Source organism: Lacerta agilis, chromosome 6 (genome assembly GCF_009819535.1).
Source record: "Lacerta agilis isolate rLacAgi1 chromosome 6, rLacAgi1.pri, whole genome shotgun sequence".
Taxonomy (NCBI): Eukaryota; Metazoa; Chordata; class Lepidosauria; order Squamata; family Lacertidae; genus Lacerta; species Lacerta agilis.
The window spans coordinates 65,085,780-65,107,988 of record NC_046317.1 but is presented as its reverse complement, the minus strand read 5'-3'; the positions used below and the strand labels follow the sequence as shown (position 1 = coordinate 65,107,988).

The 22,209-nt window shown below is 42.8% G+C and overlaps 1 protein-coding gene across 4 annotated transcripts in view; it reads right to left on the bottom strand.

Moving 5' to 3' along the window:
• CEP250 (centrosomal protein 250) overlaps positions 1-22,209 on the bottom strand; it is a 42,616-nt gene that overhangs the window by 3,325 nt on the left and 17,082 nt on the right. For 3 of the 4 annotated variants that reach the window (XM_033153178.1, XM_033153179.1, XM_033153182.1), the window contains 14 exons: positions 21,088-21,318; positions 18,882-19,075; positions 18,246-18,373; positions 17,944-18,113; positions 16,072-16,251; positions 15,456-15,590; positions 14,061-14,204; positions 12,701-13,539; positions 11,434-11,593; positions 10,693-11,050; positions 8,821-8,948; positions 7,394-7,514; positions 3,602-3,756; positions 308-2,773 (listed from right to left, as the gene is read on the bottom strand). In XM_033153178.1, the coding sequence (XP_033009069.1) occupies positions 308-2,773; positions 3,602-3,756; positions 7,394-7,514; positions 8,821-8,948; positions 10,693-11,050; positions 11,434-11,593; positions 12,701-13,539; positions 14,061-14,204; positions 15,456-15,590; positions 16,072-16,251; positions 17,944-18,113; positions 18,246-18,373; positions 18,882-19,075; positions 21,088-21,318 (5,409 nt within the window). The remainder of the gene's footprint in view (positions 1-307; positions 2,774-3,601; positions 3,757-7,393; positions 7,515-8,820; positions 8,949-10,692; positions 11,051-11,433; positions 11,594-12,700; positions 13,540-14,060; positions 14,205-15,455; positions 15,591-16,071; positions 16,252-17,943; positions 18,114-18,245; positions 18,374-18,881; positions 19,076-21,087; positions 21,319-22,209) is intronic. The other variant, XM_033153180.1, reaches the window with a different exon arrangement.

The window sequence follows — 22,209 nt, the reverse complement described above, 5'->3', positions numbered from 1 at the left end:
AGAAGAGCCCTGCTGAATGAGGCCCAAGGTTCATCTAGTCCAGCATTCTGCTGTCAAACAGCCAAACAGATGTCTGTGGGAAGTTTGCAGCCAAACAGATGTCTGTGGGAAGTTCACAAACAGCACACAAGTGCATCTATACCATCTCTACTTGTGATTTCCTGCTATTCAGGGACGTGCTACCTCCATTAGTGGAGCTAGAACATAGCCATCATTCCAGTAGTCATTCACAGCCTTATCCTCCGTGAATTTGTCTAATCCCCTTTCAACTTGCAGAGTTTTTAAATACCACCACTAAAATCCTTACTTGAAGATGAAGCCTGTCCTTATCCCTTTCCGAAACCATGCTCTGTACAATAGCCATTTCTTCTCTCAGGACTCTCAAGGCCTCTTCACTCTGGGCCAGGGACAAACCCAGCTTCTGTGCTCTCTCTCGCCATTCTATCTCTTCACTTTCTGTCTGTTTCAGAACAGCTGTCAGACGATCAAATTCCTGTCTCTTTACTCTTTTCTCGTCTTCCAAGTGTTGAATTTTTTCATTTTGCCATTGCAACTGCTGGTCCTTTTCCTGAAGAGACTTGTTCTTGGCTGCCTCCTCCTCCTTCCACATAAGTATTTTTTGGATATAGCTCTGTAAATTGCAGTCTCCCTTCTCTTCTGATTTCAGAGCAGAAACAATTTCCTTCAGCTGTTCACTGCAGGTTAACAATTCCTTCTCTTTAACGCTAACTCTCTCTTCCAGCTGCTTAACATTCTCTCTCTGCCACTCAGCTTCCTCATCTTTTTTCTTCAGTGCATGTTGAAGATGCTGTATGTTCTCAAGAAGTTCCTTCATCTCATCTTTCATTAGCCTTTGCACTCTCTCATCTTGAGTTCTCCTCTCTTTCTCCCTTTCTTTCTGCCCTTCTTCTAAAAAGTCTTCTTTTTCATCCTCTTTTAACTGCTTGTGTTGGTGCTGAAGCTTTTGGTGGTCTCTCTCACATTCTTGTTCTCTCTGTTTAATTACTTCCTCTAGGTGACTTGCCCGATTCTGGCATACCTGTAATTCTGCAAGAGTGACTTCTACTTTAACCTGGTATGTGCTAATTTGCTCAGCCTGCTTGAGAAGCTCATCTTCCTTTTCTGACATTAATTGCTTCATTTTATCTAGCTCCTGCTTCAGGCTCGCTATACTTTTCTGTTCCAATTCTTTCTGCCTCAAGAGTTCCTTTATGTGCCCTTGTAAAGATTCTATCTCCTTGTCTCTGTCTTGAAGAGAAGATCTGTTCAACTCCAGTTTCTCCAATAGAGATTTAGTATGTGCTACTGCTTTTTGTGCTTGTTGCTTAAGCTGGCAATTTTCTTCCTTGAAGGACTCCAGCTGCCTCTCACCATTTCTCTGAGCATGCTCTGCTATTTCAAGATTTGTCTGCATTTCTCTCACAAGCCTTTCTTTCTCCTCCTTGTGTTCTTCTTGCTGCTCTTTCAGGGACTCAATTTCTTGCATTCTCTCCTTTAGCAATACCCTGAGTTGCTCCAACATATCAATAGTTGTTTCTTGCAGCTCTTCTTTCTTCAGCTGCTGCATTTGCTCTTTCTGAAACTCTGCACTACCATCTCTCTCCTTTAGTACTGCTGCACTGTGCTGGACATCTCCAAGCAGAACTCCTAACTGCCTTTTCAGTTCTTCTTCATGTTTCATTTGAAACACCAGCTCCATGTTCTTTTCCTTCAAGGATGCCTCCGTCTTACCCAAAAGTTCACGAAGAGCCTTTAGTTCTGTTTCCATTTCTCCTTCCAGCTCTTTTATCTGCTGCTTTTGTGACTCAAGCTCTTGATCTTTCTGGGTCAACATGAATGTCATCTGTTTTACTTTCTCTTGCAGTTCATGGAGATGGTTCTCACGCTGAGCCTCGCACTGCTGGAATCTTGTTATCTGTCCCCTCTGGGATTCTACCTCCCTTTCTTTGTTCCTGAGAATGGCCTTCATGTGTTCTAGGCTTGTGTGAAGAGACTTTTCCCGCTTCCCCCCCTGTTCTTCCCGTTCTTGAAGTAGCTGCTTTTGAGATGTGAGTTCCCAATCTTTTTCACTCAACCTTATTTTCAAGTCACCCAACTCTTTCAGCAGAGCACCAATTTGTGCTGACTCATTCTCTTCAGCAATGCGGATTTTTTCCTCCATGATTTTCATTTCTTTGACTTTTTGTTCCAGATTCAAATTCAGGCTTTCCATTATAGTTCTTTGGTTTTGTAACAGGTCTTCTAGTATTTGGATCTTGTCCCGTTGAGATTTCACATTCTGGAGTGTCTCTTCTAGATCTATATTCAGTCTCTCTAGAGCAGCCTCCTGTGTTTTATTCTGCTTTCCCAAGTCTTTTATCTGTTTGTTTTGAGATTCAATTTCTTGATCTCTCTTTTCTAGATCTTTAGTGAGATGTTCCACGGCAGATTTTTGCACTTCTCTGTGCCTCTCCAGTTCTCTGTTTTGTTGCAGCAGGGATTTTATTTCTTCATCTCTTTTTTCTAGAGTAACAGTTAGGCAATCCAGATTTTCTTGCAAACCTTTTCGCACTTCTGCATCTTGCTGCAAAGTCATAAATCTCTTTTGCTGAGTCTCCGCTTCCTCCTGTTTAATTCTGAGAGTGGAGAGAGTTGCCTGAAGCTCTTGTTCTAGGGACTGATTCATCTTCTCCATGGCATTTGCTCGAATTTCAGAGGCTGTGACAGATTCCCGAAGAAGATCTAGCTCCCATGTCAGCTTTTCCTTGGCCATTTGTAGCATGTCTCGTTCATTCTGAAACAGAAATATAATTATTAAAAATGCAGAAGCAAACTGCAACTCTTTGCTCTCTTTATGCAGAGTGCTAAGCTGGCCATGATGTTAGCTGAACCACCCTGGTTTTTATTGTTAACTATATATATTAACAGGAAATAGGATGGTTTTCAACATAACTTTACATAAAAACCGCAATATTTCTTCCAGATGGAGAAAATCTTTAAGCCATAACAGAATAACACAAGGAGCAAACAAATATTTGATTAATCATAAGACACTAATTAAAAATCAGACTCTGAATAATAGAAGACTACAGTACTATGACACTTCACTGAATTTTATTATTTTTATTATTATTTCTTCTGGGTTTTCTTCATTTGTGTTAGTGATAGTTGCTTATCAAAAACTGTTCAGTCCCTGCAGTTAAATGCAAAAGAATTACAGTGGTGCCCCGCTAGACAAAAATAATTCGTCCTGCGAAAATTTTCGTCTAGCGGGTTTTTCGTCTAGTGAAGCGGCAATGACAGCCGTGCTTTCGCTAAACGAAAAAAAAAGATGAAAATTTTTCGTCTAGCGGGGCAGCCTTCTGCTAGACGAATGCGTTCGTCTAGCGAGTTTTTCGTCTAGCGAGGCATTCAACAGGCTGTGGGAGATAAGTATAGCATTATCAAAAAGTAGAGGATGCTGTAGGTTCAATGGGCATGGTTCTGCAAAAGCTGTAAGAGAAGGAAAGTAAATCCCTAATAGATTCTGTCTCACATCAAGAATAGTAACACTCCCCATCAGATATTCATGAGCCTGTCCAATTTCATAATAGGACCTCTGCAGACCACCTGCTAGCCTTACCATTACATCCTTTCTTTGCTTCTCTGTACTCTCAAGAGTCTTCTCCAAAGCAGTCACCTTCCCATGCAAAGTCACATTCTCTTCTTTGAAAGCAATGACCTCTGCCTTCAAGGCAGACTCTAGGGAGCCTCGTCTGCCTTCTTTCACATTTTTTTCTGAAATGGAGAATGTAAGAAGAAAAGTAATAATAATAATAATAATAATAATAATAATAATAATAATAATAATAATAATCTTTATTACGGTCATAGACCAGCAAAAAAGAAGAAAAGTAATTTTTTTTTTTTGTTTTTGGCACCAGTGAAAGATCTACCTCTTCCTCCAGACTTTTGGTGAAGATAAGAGTTCAATATTTTGAGACTTACATATTCTTATTTATATGAAAATGAATAGATTAAAGTGAGCATACTTGAATACTTTTAATGCTGCTCCATGTTTTATTGGTTCACTTTTATTATGTGCACCTGCTTTTTACTATGTAATGCACCCTGACAGCACTTGGCAATGAAGTGTGGGATAGAAATGGCATAACTAGACAAAAAAAAAAATTACAAGCTGCAGTGACCCTGCCCCCTGCAAGGGCAGCTATATTTTGGAACAGTTTCTCTAAAAAAAACCCACTATAGATGTCTGGTTTGAAAAACTTAATGTCCCGCAGCTGCTGGATACCTCCCTTTATTCCTTATGTTACACCCAAAACTTTCTGCATACAAAGGGCATATTTTTGTCTCCAACCCCTGCTATGCATGACACAGCACATTTTATTGACATCTAATGTTTTTCATATTGTGGATTTCCCCCAGCTTCCACTTTCTGAGCAGACAGCTCTACTTCTGGGAGATCTGAGGCACTATATGCCAGGTCAATGTTGAATAAAACCACTGCCATCCATGACTTGATTGTGGATGGTGGACTTGACCTGGCATGTGTAACAGAGACTTGGTTGGACGAGGCAGATGGGCCTGTCCTTGCCGCTGCTTGTCCACCAGGTTTCTCTTACGCACAGCAACCCAGGCCTTGTGGGCGGGGAGGGGGGGTTGCAGTGATTTTTAGGAAGTCATTAGTTTGCACCAGGCGTCCTATTGGGAAGACCCAGTTCTCTGAGTGCATGTTCTGGAAGTTGGGCAATAGGGGCAGTACAGGATTCCTTTTGGTGTACCGACCTCCCCGCTGCACCAAGGATTCCCTGCCCGAGCTGCTTCAGGTCGTGGCGGATGTTCTCCTGGAGTCACCTAGTTTGGTCGTCCTAGGGGATTTTAACATCCATGCCGACACGACCTTACAAGGGGCCGCTCGGGACTTCGTGGAAAGCATGGCCTCCATGGGGCTGACCCTGAATAAGTCTGGTCCAACTCATAGCCGAGGACATGCCTTAGACCTGGTATTCACCTCTATGGATGTTGGTGATCTGACATTTAAAAAAAGTGAAACTAAAGAAGTGCCATGGTCAGATCACTTCCTGGTGCAACTGGACTTCTCCGCAACCCTTCCCCTCTGCAGGGAGGTGGGACCAATTCGGATGGTCCGCCCCCGCCACTTAATGGATCCAAATGGTTTCCAGAGAGTGGTAGGGGATACTTTATCCCGTGTTGATGGCCTTTCAGCCGATTCCCTGGTGGCCCGCTGGAATGTGGAGCTAACCAGGGCTATTGACTGTTTGGCTCCGAAGCGCCCTCTCCGGTTGCATGGAGCCCGGACAGCCCCGTGGTTTTCCCCGGAGCTGAGGGCGATGAAACAATCGTTGAGACGGCTAGAGCGCCGGTGGCAGAAAACCCATTCTGAATCCGACCGAACACAGGTTAGAGCTCAACGTCGAGCCTACCAAGTGGCGATAGCGACGGCAAAGAAGACTTTCTTCACCGCCTCTATTGCATCTGCGGAAAATAGCAGCAGGAGACTCTTTCAGGTGGTTCGGAATCTATCGGAGCCACCTTCGTCATCGGGGCCTGGTAGGGACCCCAAGATCTCCTGCAATGCGTTTGCAAAGTTTTTTGCGGATAAAATCGCTCAGATTCGGAAAGAGATAGACTCCACCGTGGGAGCAGGGCCAGGGCGGGAGAGTGCCAGAGTCCTGTCTAGTCCAGTTGCGTGGGATCAATTTCAGTCTGTTACCTCCGAGGATGTGGACAGGCTGCTTGGACGAGTGAAACCAACCACCTGTCTCCTTGATCCTTGCCCATCCTGGCTTATAAAAGCTAGCCGGGAGGGGCTGGGCGATGGGCTGCGCGGGGTGGTGAATGCTTCCCTCTGTGAGGGAGCCTTCCCAGCCCCGCTGAAAGAGGCGGTCATTAAACCGCTTCTTAAAAAAACATCTTTAGACCCGGCCAATATGGCCAACTATCGCCCAGTCTCAAATCTACCATTCTTGGGCAAGGTGATTGAGCGAGTGGTTGCTGAACAACTCCAGGCACGCCTGGAAGAAGCGGACCATTTGGATCCCTTCCAATCGGGATTCAGGCCTCACCATGGGACTGAAACCGCCTTGGTCGCGCTGGTCGATGATCTCCGGCGGGCTAGGGACAAAGGTGAGAGCTGTTTCCTAGTTCTGCTGGATCTCTCAGCGGCCTTTGACACCATTGACCATAACATCCTTCTAGACCGGCTAGAGGGGTTGGGAGCTGGAGGCACTGTTATACAGTGGTTCCGCTCCTTCCTCCTGGGCCGTGTTCAGAAAGTGGTGGTGGGGGATGAGTGTTCAGACCCCTGGGCTCTCACTTGTGGGGTGCCTCAGGGTTCTGTCCTCTCCCCCATGCTTTTTAATATCTATATGAAGCCGCTGGGAGAGATCATCAGGGGGTTTGGGCTGGGTGTTCATCAGTATGCAGATGATACCCAGCTCTACCTCTCTTTCAAATCAGAACCAGTGAAGGCCGTGAAGGTCCTGTGTGAGTGCCTGGAGGCGGTTGGAGGATGGATGGCGGCTAACAGATTGAGGTTGAATCCTGACAAGACAGAAGTACTGTTTTTGGGGGACAGGAGGAGGGCAGGTGTGGAGGATTCCCTGGTCCTGAATGGGGTAACTGTGCCCCTGAAGGACCAGGTGCGCAGCCTGGGAGTCATTTTGGACTCACAGCTGTCCATGGAAGCGCAGGTTAATTCTGTATCCAGGGCAGCTGTCTACCAGCTCCACCTGGTACGCAGGCTGAGACCCTACCTGCCCGCGGACTGTCTCACCAAGGTGGTGCTTGCTCTGGTTATCTCCCGCTTGGACTACTGCAATGCGCTCTATGTGGGGCTACCTTTGAAGGTGACCCGGAAACTGCAATTAATCCAAAATGCGGCAGCTAGACTGGTGACTGGGAGTGGCCGCCGGGACCACATAACACCGGTCCTGAGAGATCTGCATTGGCTCCCAGTACGTTTCCGAGCACAATTCAAAGTGTTGGTGCTGACCTTTAAAGCCCTAAACGGCCTCGGTCCTGTATACCTGAAGGAGCGTCTCCACCCCCATCATTCAGCCCGGACACTGAGATCCAGCGCAGAGGGCCTTCTGTCGGTTCCCTCACTGCGAGAAGCAAAACTACAGGGAACCAGGCAGAGGGCCTTCTCGGTAGTGGCGCCCGCCCTGTGGAACGCCCTCCCATCACAGGTCAGGGAAATAAACAACTACCTGACATTCAGAAAAAACCTGAAGGCAGCCCTTTTTAGGGAAGTTTTTAATGTTTGATATTTTTGTATTTGATTTCTGTTGGAAGCCGCCCAGAGTGGCTGGGGAAATCCAGCCAGATGGGCGGGGTACAAATAATAAATATTATTATTATTATTATTATAGTGAAAATGAGGAGTCTATACCTTCTTGGCTTTGATCGAGCCACTTTTGAAGCTCTTCGGCTTTGGCACTGATGCGGTCTCTTTCTGCTTCCTTTTCACTGAGGTCTTGCTTCAATTTTTCTGAATTCTTTCTCATCTCATCCTGCAAGAAAAGCAAGGGGTACAATGTATGCTATGCATGTCCAAAGAAGAGCACAGTAAAATAAGGAGAAAGACCAGGGGCCCCCAAAGACTATGAACAAACAAACCCCTCTTTTCAGGGCCAAACTACATGTCATACAGGGTTCTGTATAAATCACACTGTAAACCTTTTCCTTGCCAAGTAGTTTTTATCTCAAAAATTGCCCTATTTGAACCACTTTTCCTCTTACAGGAAAAGGTAGAGGTACCCAAATCTTTTTCTTCTGTGAGAAGAAATTTTGAGACGAAAATTGCCTACTAAGAAAAACACTGTTCCACCTTCCTACCCACCAAATTTCTACTCTAGGCTACAGGGTCTAGCAACTACTTTGTTTTTAAAAAATAAACATAAAAAGCATTACGGGAAAGTTACATCAATCTCTGTGTATCATAGTTTGGCCCCCAGTAGCGTCTTAGGGCCAAGTCAGCAGTAAGAAGTTGTGTAGGGCTTGAAATTTTATCCATTTGAAACCCTGGAGAGCTCCTGATAGTCAATGTAGACAATACTGAGCTGGATAGACCTATGGTCTGACTCCGCATATGACAGCTTCTTATGTTTCTAAAATCATCTTCCTTCCACAGCAAATGGCACTACGGCAAAACCCCAACACACCGAGGCCTAGGTAGTTGCCTTAGTTGCTTTAGAAGACAGAGTCGTCAGACTTTGTTGAACACAGTTTTGTCAATTCGATAGGAAAACGCATTGTGAGTTTCTGCATATCCAGCTGTTAACTAGTTGTACTAAGAAAAAGCAGCAGCGGAAAATTCAGATAGACAGAACCAACTATAATATTTTTAAGGCATGTATTTATCTCCATTCCTAGTGAGCCACATAGAACCATTAGTATGACAGAACAGATATGGCATATATTATTATATTAAGCAAGCTAGAGATTCATTTGCTAAACACAACAAGCGAAGAAGTAAATTCAATACAATGGTACATCCTGATAATTATTACTATAGTGCTTAATGCAGCCTTGGGTAACCTAGTATTCTCCATATGTTTTGGATGACAACCACCAGCTGGCTGAGACTGATGGGAGTTGTAGCCAAAGAGCACCAGGAAGACCAAAGCTGACTTAATGTATACTAGGCACCACATGGAGGATTAATAGTAAGGCTGAAACTAAGTGCTTTTTTATTTTTATTTTAATCCATGGGAAATGTATTTGTGCTTCAAAACTTTACTGTATCCCTTTAAACTTGGATACCAAGGAAGGACAGTGATAGGATTTATTTATTTTTTAAGAAAGCAAAACAATTACCCGCTCTAGGCGAGTCTGCCAGAGTTCTTGCCGCAGGTCCTGAATAGCTTCTGCCACTCTCTCCACTGTAAGCTCAGCAGAAAGGTCCTTCAGCTGAGATAAAGACAGTCCCTTTCCATTATCCTGTTCTGAGGAAAAAAAATCTTCTCTGTAACAGCGTCTAGCTGGAGGGTCGTTAGGCAAGATATAGAAAATTCTTGGATTGTTTTTCATTGAAGGCAGAACTAGATTTTGCAAGAGATATGGAGCTGCTGCTACTGTTCTCTTTTTCTTGTAATGCAATAAATCTTCAGTGCAAGGTAAGGGTGGGGAGATGGAGGAGATGCATGACATAATACCAATAATGTATGATATTGCATATTCCAAGAAAAATATAGCAAAAAGATACAGAGGATTCCTATTTACTGCACATTTGTAGTGTCCCTGGGCACATTTCTGGCATGGAGGGATCCACATGACCTTGTGCTTGAATTGTATGCATTCCAGTCCATCTGCCCCCTACCCTGCCACCCTTGTTAAAGCAGTTTCTCCCTAACTTGGAAGAATCTAAGTATTACTGTTAAGTCCAGTATAAATGTGAAAACTCTGAAGATGCGGCTGTTTCAGAGCAAAGCTATTCCATTTTTGAATGTAGTTTCTGACACATCATATGACATTTATTGAGGCAAGCTCTATAGCCACTTCTCCCTGGTTCCAGTTTGGCACATCTGAGCCATTTTATTTCCAGAACAGCCACATCTGTTGCTTTTACTTTGAAAGGAAGGAGAAAGAGATGGCAATCCTGCTGTGCATAAGCTGGGCTTGTTGACAAGGTGCAAGTCCCAGCCAGTTATTATTAAAAAAAAACAACCAGGCCCTGCTTCATACTTTCTGTGCATGCTCAGTGAGGTGTAATAGTGGGCAAGAATAACCAAGAACAAGATAGGCACTTTCAGATATGCACCACCTACTGATGCCGATGGAATACCATAGGTGTAAAAACAAAAAAATTGGAAAGGTGGGGATGGTGCCACGCTACCCTGTATTCTGACAAAAGAAGGGAAAGAAATCAGCAGAGGGGTTCCATGTGGAAGTACCCACAAAGCAACAGCTTCGTAGCTCTTGAAAAGTCTGACCTCACAGGGTAACCATCATACCCAATGCATTATCTACACAGTCCACAAGGTGTCAGTGCTGTCACACAAACAAGAATCCAAGGTATCAGTGTAATTTGTAGCTAGGCCCAAGACTTGTCATTATGACTTATTTTCAGCAATATTCCACAGAAAAATTATAGTGTTCCCATCCCATCTAATCTACACACCTTGGCCAGTCCCCACCACCCAAATCTTCTGTGTCCGATTCAACTCTCAGGACACAGTTGACACTACTCTGTTATTTGATGGTTCTTAACTGTTTGGCACAGTTGAATTTTCCTTCTACACAAAACCTTGTGCCATCCCTACATGGTAGGGTGCTATGCCAGCTCTGCCTCCAACAGCAGCCTGTTCTTTCCTCTGGGCTATCCCAACTAATCTCAGGAAAGATCAATTCCATCCTGTATACCTGAGACAGCCAGTGGCTTGACATGTGCCACATGTTGGCAGGGGCTGCTTAAATAAGTGATTTATACCATTGCTATTGAAAGGAGCAAGGAGCTTTAGGCAAAGATGGCAACATTAGGGCATTTTGCCACTCCTTAGCAAATCCATTTGAAGTTGAATCAACATGAAAAGGCGTGCCATTTCAAGACATAATATTAGAAAATAAGTACCGGTAATAAGCACCAAAGCACACACAAAAATGTACCTTCCCCTATTGAAGTGTTTTGGCTCAGCCACATGTTCAATTTACCTGCAAAGGACATAATACTAGTCCACTTAATAGACTCACCTCTTGCACTGAACAATGAGCTTCGAATAGCTTTGTCTCCTCTCCCTCCATGCTCCAGCTTTACCTCGGGACTTTTGCACAGCATGTACTGCAGAACCGAGTGTAGCTTAGTCAAGTGAGACTGTGCCTCCCAACGGGCAGAACAAGCACGCTGACATTCCGATGCCAAGGCCAATGCCCGACTCTCTGTGCTGCACAGGTTCAGGCGTAGCTGAGATACTTCACCTTCCAACATTTTCATGGAGTCCTTCAAAGACTGCTCACTAGCATGGGACTCTTCCAGGTTCCGGGCGAGCTGCTCCTTATGTGCTACCAAGGCAGCCTCCTTCTCCAGCACAATTTCCTTGAGGGATTGTATCTGGGGGAAAGCAACACAGCTTGCAATGATATTGGAATGGTGGATTGGAATGAAAAGAAGTTAGCACCGGGTGAATAATCAACCAAACAAAGAAAAGAAGCTGGATATAATTTGCATAGAAAGGAGATAAGGAGATAATTTGCTTGTGAAAAGGACCAGGCATCAGGTATTAATATGAGTTCACTATACAAACACACACACACACACACACACACACACACACACACACGTATATTTGGAAGCCAGTGTGTTACGGAAAAGAAGCCATGTTTGGGAGGGGGGCTATATAACAGAGCACCATGTGAAGCAGATGGGGGCTGGCAGTAGGGCAGAGAAACAAAAAGCAGTATTGCACCCTGTATTGAGTTTTTCTCAGGTAATACCTGTCTAGCGAGCTCCTGCTCTTCTCGACTGTGCTCAGCAAGTAGCTGCTCTGCTTGCTGCAGTGCAGTATTCAATTTGGTGACTTCACCCTGGTGGGCACTATCACTGTCTTGCAGTCTCTTGAGCCTGAGTTCCTTCTCCTCCAAAGATGCAGCCAAACTGAAACCAGAAAAAAGCAGGTCTTCTATTACAGAATGGAAAAAAACCTATGCAAGCAAGTACAAGACTTGGCTTTTCACCTTCGTTCTCTTACACGACACACTTATGTAAGACTTGGCTATGGCAAACTAATAGTGTGCCAGCATATGTGCACAAGACAATGCACTTATGCAAAAACAAACAAATGATAACCTCAAGTGCAGACTATATATCTTGCATATATAATTTCTATGTAATTGGGCAAAAAGGGGAATTTAAGTGAAAAGGAGGCATTCCAGTTACAAACTTCATAAATGGGGTGGGGAGCTGGGGCATAGTGTTGGGGGAGCTGCTGGGGGCAATGGCCCTGGGTGCATTTTTCTGGGGGGTGCTGCTCACACCGCCCTGTCAGCGCTCCTTTGTGAGGCTGGGATCTGATTCACCAGGCAAATCATTCAGATCAGATTCCAGCATCGCAAAGCAGCTCAGGGCTGGCAGGGCGGTGTGAGAAGGACACAACTGCCGTGCACTGTTTGATCCCAGCCGAGGCTGGGATTTTAGAAGGACCCTTTTTTGCTAAAAGTTCCAAATCAGGCAATCTGAAGTAAGTAGACAATTAATACCGAGGATTTCTCTGTGGTCTAAACCACAGAGCCTAGGGCTTGCCAATCAGAAGGTCGGCAGTTCAAATCCCTACAACAGGGTGAGCTCCCGTTGTTCAGTCCCAGCTCCTGCCCACCTAGCAGTTCAAAAGCATGTCAAAGTGCAAGTAGATAAATAGATACCACTCCGACGGGAAGGTAAACAGTGTTTCCGTGTGCTGCTCTGGTTCGCCAGAAGTGGCTTAGTCATGCTGGCCACATGACCCTAAAGCTGTATGTGGACAAACACCGGCTCCCTCGGCCTATAGAGTGAAATGAGCGCACAACCCGAGTCGTCTGCGACTGGACCTAACGGTCAGGGGTACCTTTACCTTTACCTTTAATTTCTCCAAGAGAAGCTTTCAACAGTGCAGTTTCTGAAAATTTATGTATACATACATAGCTGTTTAGACATCGGGTGTATGGAGGTGAGAAAGCTGTATGTGAGACAATTAGTCCACCCACAGATTATGAGAGTTGTGCTCACCTGGTGCATTTCTGCTCCAAAGCATGCAATGCTACTTTAAGATCTGAATTCTGACGTTCAACTTCCTCCCACTGAGTCCGTTCTTTCTTCATCTTCTGTAGAGCAGTGCTCTGCTGTTCCATCTCCTCCTGCTTTGCCTGCAGCTCCATGGTCCGACATTGCAATTCCTCTTGATGTGTATGGAGAAGGGCCTGCAAATCTGAATTCTGATGTTCAACTTTCTCTTTCCAACTCTGCAACTCTAAATAACGTTGTTCTGCCTCCTCCCAACGGTTTTGACGCACCATACTCTCGTGTTCCGCTTCCTTCTGCTGTCTCTGGAGCACAGCCTTCAGCTGTGCATTCTGACGTTCTACCTCCTCTTTTTGGTGCCGCAGCTCTATGTTCTGATTTTGCAATTTTTTATTTTGACATTTTGCCTCCTCCCACTGCCTCTGGAGTGCAGAATGCTGCTCTAAATTCTGGTGCTTTGCCTCCTCCCACTGGCTCTGCTCCCTTTCCAGGGCCTGAACTGTGGCACGTTGGTGCTCAATTTCTTCCTGCTTGCTTTGCAGCTCTCTATTCAGATGCTGTTCTTCCTGCCATTGACTTTGCAGCATATTATGCAGTTCTGTGTTTCTGTGCTCCACCTCTTCTTTCTGATTCTGCAACTCCATGTTTTGATGTTCTCTCTCTTCTCGGAGTTTTCTTTCTGCTTCCATCATCTTCTGGAGGTGTGCAACTTCCAATGCCTTCTGTCTGGACAACTCTTGTATGTCACTTAAATGCTGCTGAGCCTCCTGGCTAATCAAATGGCAAGAATCTTTTTCTGTCAGTAGTTGTGACTGCAACTCTTGTACCTAGAAATAGACAGGAGAACAGCAAAGATGCAGCAGTTACAGTATCCACTTATTTTAGTACACATGAGGAGATAATATACAGATTCAAGCATCTTATTTCAAGAAACAGAGTTTCATCTCAATTTAAACATCCACTTTAACAGAATGCAGTTTTTTATTTGCTTCATAAACCAAGCCAGACTTTTTTATAAGCATGATAGAGACATTGCCCCATTTGAGTAACATGAAAGAACTCTGGTGAAACAGAATACATTTTTAGCATGCTTATGACTTCTTATACAGAACCAAGCATATGGCTTTTCTTGGAGTATTGCATCAAAAAATTTCCAAAACTGTTTCAAATAATGGCTTTTTGGTTTCCTAGTACTTCAAGTAGTTTTCCACAACGGTTTGGGAAAGGTTCCCATAACTTAGTTTTAGCCCACAAAGAGATTTCTATTTCTACTTGTTGAAGCAGCTTGTGAAAACCACACATTTGGCACTGAACAAAATGCTTAGCACATAGTTTTAAGTAAAATCACCTGACTTTGCAAAGAGTCTCGTTGTTTACGGAGAAAGTTGATTTCTTCTTTGAGAGACTTGAGCTCCTCCTCGTACTTCTTTTCTAGTGCTTCTATGGTACTGTGGGCCTCCTTCAGCTTAGCTTCCAAACCTTGCAAAGTATCCTGCACTCCCCACCCAGCCAAAAAAGTTGAGTTATTTTCCAAGGTTCAGGTTTGGTCAAAAGGAGAACTATTTTATAATGTGCAATTATAAAACATGTACAGCAACTGCTGCACAGGATAAAATGATCTACATCTCACAACAGTCAGGCCACAAAACTTATGGGATGAAGACTTAGTACTTCAGTCAAAAATCAATGAATGACAATAAGAAGATGAACAATTATGAAACAGACATAAAATGCAAATTTCAATATAGCATATTATCATAGCAAGTATCTAGGGGAAATGTAGGGCATAATTAAGGATTATACTCTACAAAAAGAAATGGGGTTCATGAGGAGCATGCAATGAAAGATAAAATCTTTACACTGGCGGCAGCTTTTGGATATAACTTATTCAAATTATATTGGAAAAATGGAGGGCAGAACAAGAAAAAGCTGCATGTAGCTTCATTTATGGTTTTGTCTAAAACCATTTGGATAAACTTTTGTGTAAGGATTTAATAAATGCCATAGTTACCAAATGTAAGTCAAAATTTGATAGGTGCTGATAAGACACAATTTTGCATTAGAATTAGAACCCATTTCCTTGCTTTTGGTTCCATCACACGTCACAACTTTGGAAAAATGCAGGAACTGTCTGAACCTTAATTAACAGACATTCAACAAGCAGTTCTCCAAAAATGAAGCAACTGAATTATCAAATGTGGTTGGGCAAGAGTTCTGATATCATTCAAATGCACATAATCCTAGGAAAACTTTTCACACACCATGTAATTGGTCCAAAATATCCATTCATTGGTGGGACGCGGGTGGCGCTGTGGTCTAAACCACAGAGCCTAGGGCTTGCCGATCAGAAGGTTGGCGGTTCGAATCCCCATGATGGGGTGAGCTCCCATTACTCGGTCCCAGGTCCTGCCCACCTAGCAGTTCAAAAGCACGTAGTGCAAGTAGATAAATAGGTACTGCTCCGGTGGGAAGGTAAACGGCGTTTCCATGCGCTGCTCTGGTTCGCCAGAAGTGGCTTAGTCATGCTGGCCACATGACCTGGAAGCTGTATGCTGGCTCCCTCAGCCAATAAAGCGAGATGAGTGCCGCAACCCCAGAGTCATCTGTGACTGGACCTAACGGTCAGGGGTCCCTTTACCTTTATCCATTCATCGTTAATATACTTTATTTCATATTTGCTTCATAGCTTTCTGCTCAATTCTTAGTAGATGTCATAAGCTTTTCTGCTCTGGTCTACTCCTACCTGCTCCCTCTCTTGGTTCTTCTTTATTTCCTGACGGAGATAATCTAGCTGCTGGCAAGTACTACTGAGTTCCTGTTTTGTTTGGAGGTGATACTCTTGTAATGATTTCTTCTCATTCTCTTTTTCTAGCAGCACCTAGATATTAGCAAGCAGAGAATTTAAAACATTCCAGCTGAACTCCTAACTGATCAAAGGATTGGAGCAGGTCCCCTGTGAGGAAAGATTACAGAAAACGGGGGCTTTTTAGTTAGAGAAAAGGTGAATAATGATGACATGCTATATAGATGCATAAAATTATGCAATCCTCATATAATACCTTTAGGCATGGACATAGCCAAGGGGAGCAGTTGCCTCCCCCTATCAAGTAAATCAATAAAAAATACTTAACTACCTGAGGTTATCCCCCAACAAAAAGCCTGCCTCCCCAACATAAAACCTAACCACACCCATGCTTTTAGGATACCTAAAAGACCGTCTCACCCCTTATATACAAAATCCAATCACTATGCTCTGCGGGAGACGGCCTCCTGCAGATACCATTCCATCACACGGTCCCAAAAGAGAAAGGGAGGAGTGGGGGGATGCCTCTATGTCAAAAGCACCTATCAAATTTTACCTCTTGCTTGGCATTTTCAGCCTTAATGAGCTCGTCTTCCATATGTGTTTTTACAGCAACGACCTCCTGTTGTAGTTCCAGCAGCTTCCTCTCATAGACACTTTCATTCTCTTCCTTTTCCTTGACTATGCGCTCCAACACCTGCTCCAGTTCTAAACGGTGGCGTTCTCGTTCACCTTCCTGGAAGCATTTCAGCCAATTCCAATAAATGAACAAAAAGAACGGAAAAACACTTCTAACCACTGGTGTAAGGTAAGGTTTACTACTTACCTTAGCAGATGCTGTGTATAGTGTTATGAGTTTTGCTTCTGGGAAGGATATTTATCAAACTTTGCTCTGAAAGTAATAATTATCACCTACGGGTACTAAATGAAGGTTTCCTATTAGTCACTGGCCTATGGAACTGGTAGACTGTTCAACTGGAATGCCAGTCTTCCTTTCTCTGTGCAGCCATGCCAAAAGGGTAACTGTTTACAAACAGGATCTGCTTGAGCTCCTAGAGGTTTCGAAGACTGGGAAATTTGGTGCTTGTGGCTGCAGACATCAGCTGCTATTCTCCTAACCACTGGATGTGGCATTTAACTATGCCAGAGGCACTGTGAGCTCTTCTTGGCAGCATTTTGTGCCTTTTATGTGTGTGGATGAGTTGGGGAACATGGAATGGATTAAGTAATATCATGATTTTTCCAGTTTCCAAATGTTACTTGGTGCTTTCCAAGCATAGCTAATATGAAAGAGTCATGAGTAACATTGCAATAGATGGGTGTGGAGAGTTGTTAGAGACTTTGTTGCAACAGAATATTTTCTCCATTTTCTGCTGCTGTTATATGTTTGATGTTGAGGCAAGCTAGAATACAAAATAGCTAGGTGTCTGTGTAAGGTTGGATGTAGCAGAAGCCATATTAGTTGGACCACAAGGTTGCCAGGCACAGATTTTTCCTGAACTGAATGATGCCAGAAGACTGGGAGATTTTGGACTAAAGTAAAAATTATATGCAACAATAATACAAGCACCTCATGAATTTGTTTTATATTGAAAAACACAATAGAAGTAAAAAAAAGAACAACAACAAAGAGTAAAAATTTGGGGCAACGTTTTAGACGTGACATATCATGCAAATGGAGTCACAGATGCACACACACAACTACTCCAGATCCATTTAACAAGGCAGCATACTATTATAGCAATAACACTAACTACAATGTAGTTACCCACCCCACCCCTCCATTCACTACAACATGGCCTATGTGCATGTCAGGTATTCAGAGCTCTTGACACACTTTAGTAACATTATATCACTAATATTTTATCAGCTAAGGCAGAGAGAGCATCCTGATGCAGATGTATAAGAGAACCAGAGTTTAGGGATCAAGACACTGGACCATTATGTGTATAAAACACCTCCCGTCACCCTCTGCTAAGGTTTGCTGTAATGGGAAATTCCTGGCACTCTAAGGAAAGATTCTTATTTCTGTGTCCATCAAAACCTGGCTTCCCCACCTTTCCTCTTCCTGCATCTGTTCCACACCAATTCTACTCCAGAGTGCTGGGGGTTCCCCGGAACAGATTTAGAGGGTGCACAGGGAAAGGAGAAGGGGGAGAACTTGACTGTGCACAGAGAAATCCTTGAGCTGACAATTAACCTTAGCACAATGCTGAAAACAACCCATCGGAAGCAAGGTAGTTTAAAAGACTAATAGTTTAATTAGTACAAGGCATAACAGTTGAATAGAAAAGTACCGTAAGTCTTGGTAATCATCTGGCATTTTGAGCCACTTTATTAATTCTATCTTGTGCTCCCTTTTCCCACTCCCCCCCCCAAAAAAAATTATATCATGAATTAAAGAGAAGGTGACCATATGGTTGCTTACCAACTCTTGACATAGTTTATTAACTTCCTCCTTATGTACAATTTGACAGTGGTCTAGCATTTCTTGGTACTTCTGCTCGGCCTGCAAGAGCTGTTGTGCTTTTTCTTCCCTTTCTTGCTTAAATTTTGACTTTTCAGCTTCCAGTTCATTGCAAAGGCATCTCACCTCTCCTGTAAGAATAAACAAAGAGCAGGAGTCTGACTGTATGAGGCACAACAGCTTGTTTGACTGGCCTTTTATCACATGAAGGGAGGATGCTCTTTTCATACTACCTTTGCTGGAAGCCTTTGAAAACATCTTACCTTGTATCACTTCTTTGGCCTGGTTGATTGCCTGGATTTTCATTTCCAGTTGACCGTTGTTAACTTCCAGGTCAGACACCTGCAGCTGAGTTTTAAGGAGGCTTGATTCCAGAAGATCCTTCGTTGATCTACAAATGACATACACAGAATTTGTGTGACTTTAATATCTTGCTCATGACATAATAAAGGAGGATGTAATCCCAGCCAGTTTTAGTACCCTGGAAACACTATGAAAAAAGGAAGTCATTAATTTGTAGCAGTGCACCAGTCAGAGTCTAAATATACAGACAACAAGGACAACAATCACAGGCCATTTGTCATGCTGATACAAGAGACAATGTTTGGAAGAACAGAAATACTATAACATGCAAGTTTTGCAGCTTTATGGAAACCAGACCTGTCAAACTGTGTGCAGGATTTCAAACTTGGGCTTGACTTAAACATTTTTCCTGCTGTGAATTTGTTGAATTTCTTTCTGCAGATTTGGAACTACTTCTGCCACATGGCTGAACAGCCAAGACACAAAAAGCTGCATAGTCCTCTGATGGAAAGTCCTCTCTCAGAATCCAGAGCAACAATGATTGCATCAAATAACTATTTGAATAGGCAAGGCCCTTCCCTTCAACAGCCTCTTACCTGTACTCTGCCACTTGCTCTGAAAAACTCCACCTCTCTCGTTCTACAGCCCCTAGTCGTACTTCCAATGTGGCTTTCTCACGCATTAATGATTCCTTTTCTTTGGACATCTTGGCCAGCACCTCTCCAAGACGACTTGACTCCTGATGTGCATGCTCCAAATCAGTACTAGATGTCTCATGCTGGTGATGAGCCTATGAAGGAGAAAGAAAACGAATTTATAGCACAAGGTAAACCTCTGTCACATTAAGCAATAATGCACTGTAAAAATAAATAGATCTATAGCTTCTTTTGAAGGATAGAAAACTGTTCTCACAGAAGAGATGGAACTGCCTAACTGAACATTACAAAGAAAAATCTGTTACAGATGGACTGTATTTCCAAACATTGCTATGGAGAAGCTTGATTATCTATACACAGGAGAGAACCCAAGTACAAAATATATAATTGCCTGAAGGCCACCACACTTAATGTTTTACTGTAACACTTCACCGGTGGCCAGATTTTAGAAAGAATGTGTATTGGAAAAGAAGAAAATCTACATGACTGTTAAAATGGCTGCAAAACATACTTTACCTAGAAACACTTATGGAGCACAAATAAATAAGATTGAAAAGATTGTCTTATGCAAGAATAGTAAAATGAACTTTGTGAGGAGCAGTACTAGCTATCGAAAAGATTCATAGAATCATAGAATTGTAGTTGGGTGGTACCCTGAGGATCATCTAGTCCAACCCCCTGCAATGCAGGAATATCCAGCTGTCCCATATGGAGATCAAACCTGCAACCTTGGTGTTATCAGCACCACCTTCAAACTAACTGAACTATTCACTTGTTCCTATTACTTATTGGTTACTTTCCGTCATCAGTGATAAACTAAAAATTTACTAGGGCTACAGTTCTATGCACATTTACTTGGGAGTAAGTCCCACTGAAATCTGTGGGGCTCGCTTCCACATAAACAGTATCTGGCTATTAAGATCCTATTAAAGACACCACTGCAACTAATACATTGAACACACAAATGTATGTGTATGGCATACCAACAGTTTCGAGTACAGGAACTGTCTTGCATTATACAAGCTGAAGGGTCAGCTCTTCTGATCTTAAAACTAAAGAATGGTGTAAAATGACTACTATTTAGCATTTCTGTAGAAAGACCTAGAAATGCACATTAAAAATTGTTTTCCAGTGAATGACCTTTTTGTGCCTGCCACTTTTGGCCCTGTAAGGAGGTGCAATGGGCTTACGCATGACCTTTGATACACATGATGACCCGGAACAAAATCCCTGTGCAAACGGAGAGTTGCCTGGCCTTAAATGCATAAATAGAGCACTGTCTGAAACAAGGGAAAATGCTGAAAACCCCGGAACTTCTTATGTTGCTATTAGATAGACTAGGATGCTCCACACTTTTTGGACCAGTAGATACGTTTTGAATGCTGAATAAGTGGGTGCCAGCCACAAAATGTCTACCGTGGGGCATGGCATAATACAACTTGGCTACAGATCACACTTACATACCTTCCCCACTGCTCTTTCACACACACCTTTCCCCCCTCTCACTGACATACACAATACCTGAGCAACATATGTTCCCATTCAAGAAAGCCTCTTCACAGAATGAAAAGGACAATCCCAGACACTCCTTCTCCCCAAACATTTTTTTAAAGCTTCTACATGGAGCTAAGCAAGTGCCCAGTCATCAGCTCCTCCTATCAATAAAGTCCCTCCACAGAATAAAACAAAGCAACTTAATTGGCAGGTGCCCCTAGGTTGCCTCAGGGATGCCAAGGGTGTGCTGGGATGACAATATAGACTTTTTCTTTAATGAAACTCCAGTCCTATAAGAGATAGCAGGACATTTACTGAATAACCCTATCATAACAAATATCATTATTATTGCCTTAGAAAAACAATCAAAATTTATTGCACTCAGAATTACTGCAATAAATAAACGGATGAAGACTTACAAGCTACCATAGTTCTGAAGTGCAGGTTCAAATGCTATGTGGGCCTCAAAATCCACCTAGAAATTCCAAATGATGGATTTATTTTGGTGTGTTAGTGAAAATACCTTTAAATTCCAAGTAATGCCTCAAGCAGAGTTCCATAATCTAACAGCACTGAACCCAACTTCAGAAGCACAACACTGCCTCTGCCCAATGTCCATGCAGGATAACTCAAGTATGCTGCTAACACTCACCTGGCTCAGCTTCTCACAGGTCTCTTTCTGTTCATCTCTCAGTACTCTTAACTCATCCTGTAAACTTTCCTGCATTCCCTCAGCCTTGTGTAGCAACTGCTGTAACCGAGTCTTGTCTGCACTTAGTTCCTCATTTGTTCTTGCCATCTGGCTGAGCTGCTTCTGTGAAGAGGTCCTTAGTCTTTCCAGGTGATCAACTTTGTCCAAAAGTGCCTGTTTTTCCTGCTCCATCTACATTCAAGGAAATGGAAGCAACTGATAAAAGAGCAGCCACTCAATGGGCCTATTCTGGCTTAAAGACCAGAGGTACCCCTTTGTCTGGAAAAGCTATACAACAAACTTCTCCCACAATTGGATGGAAATCCCTCAAGTCATTCACTTCATCAGTAGCACAGAAATTTGCAAACAAGGGACAAATTCATTAACCATGTTTTTAAATTATTTATAGCTTATAAATCTGTTAATTTTTAAACATCAAAATTTGAAGACTTAGAAGAAATTGATTATGTTTTATGGGAAAGAATGTGAGAAAATATTTCCTTTTTGAGCTAATTCTGCTCGTGTATGATAAAACACCTTGAAACTAACCTACAGATGGTACCAGCACCCCACACTACTAAGTAAAATAGGAAAAAAATACCTTTCCACAATGCTGGAGAAATTGTGGGGATAAAGGAACATTTATACACATGTGGTGAGAGATTAAAAACTTCTAGTTAAATATATTTTAGGAAATGGAACAAATTACTTCTAAATTGATTACTTTAGATCCCAAAACGCACTATTTCAATATCTGCAGCTGAAGCACATGATATTTGAGACAGAGACTTAATTATGCATCTCATAACTGCAGCACTTCTTGCTCTTGCAAGGCACTGGAGGATACTGAATGCAAACATATGAAATTTGGTATGCTTATTGTTTGGTTCTTTATCTTGATGGGAAAGTTGGCAGATAAAGTACAAGAAAGAAGACAACATAAGAATCTACAAAACTTTTACAGAATGTGGTCCACTTTTATTTCATTTGCAATGAAGAAAGAACATGGGAACCTGTGGAACAATACTTTTTTAATTGACAGCTATTGTATTTTTGTTTCGGTTTATTACTACTAATACAGCT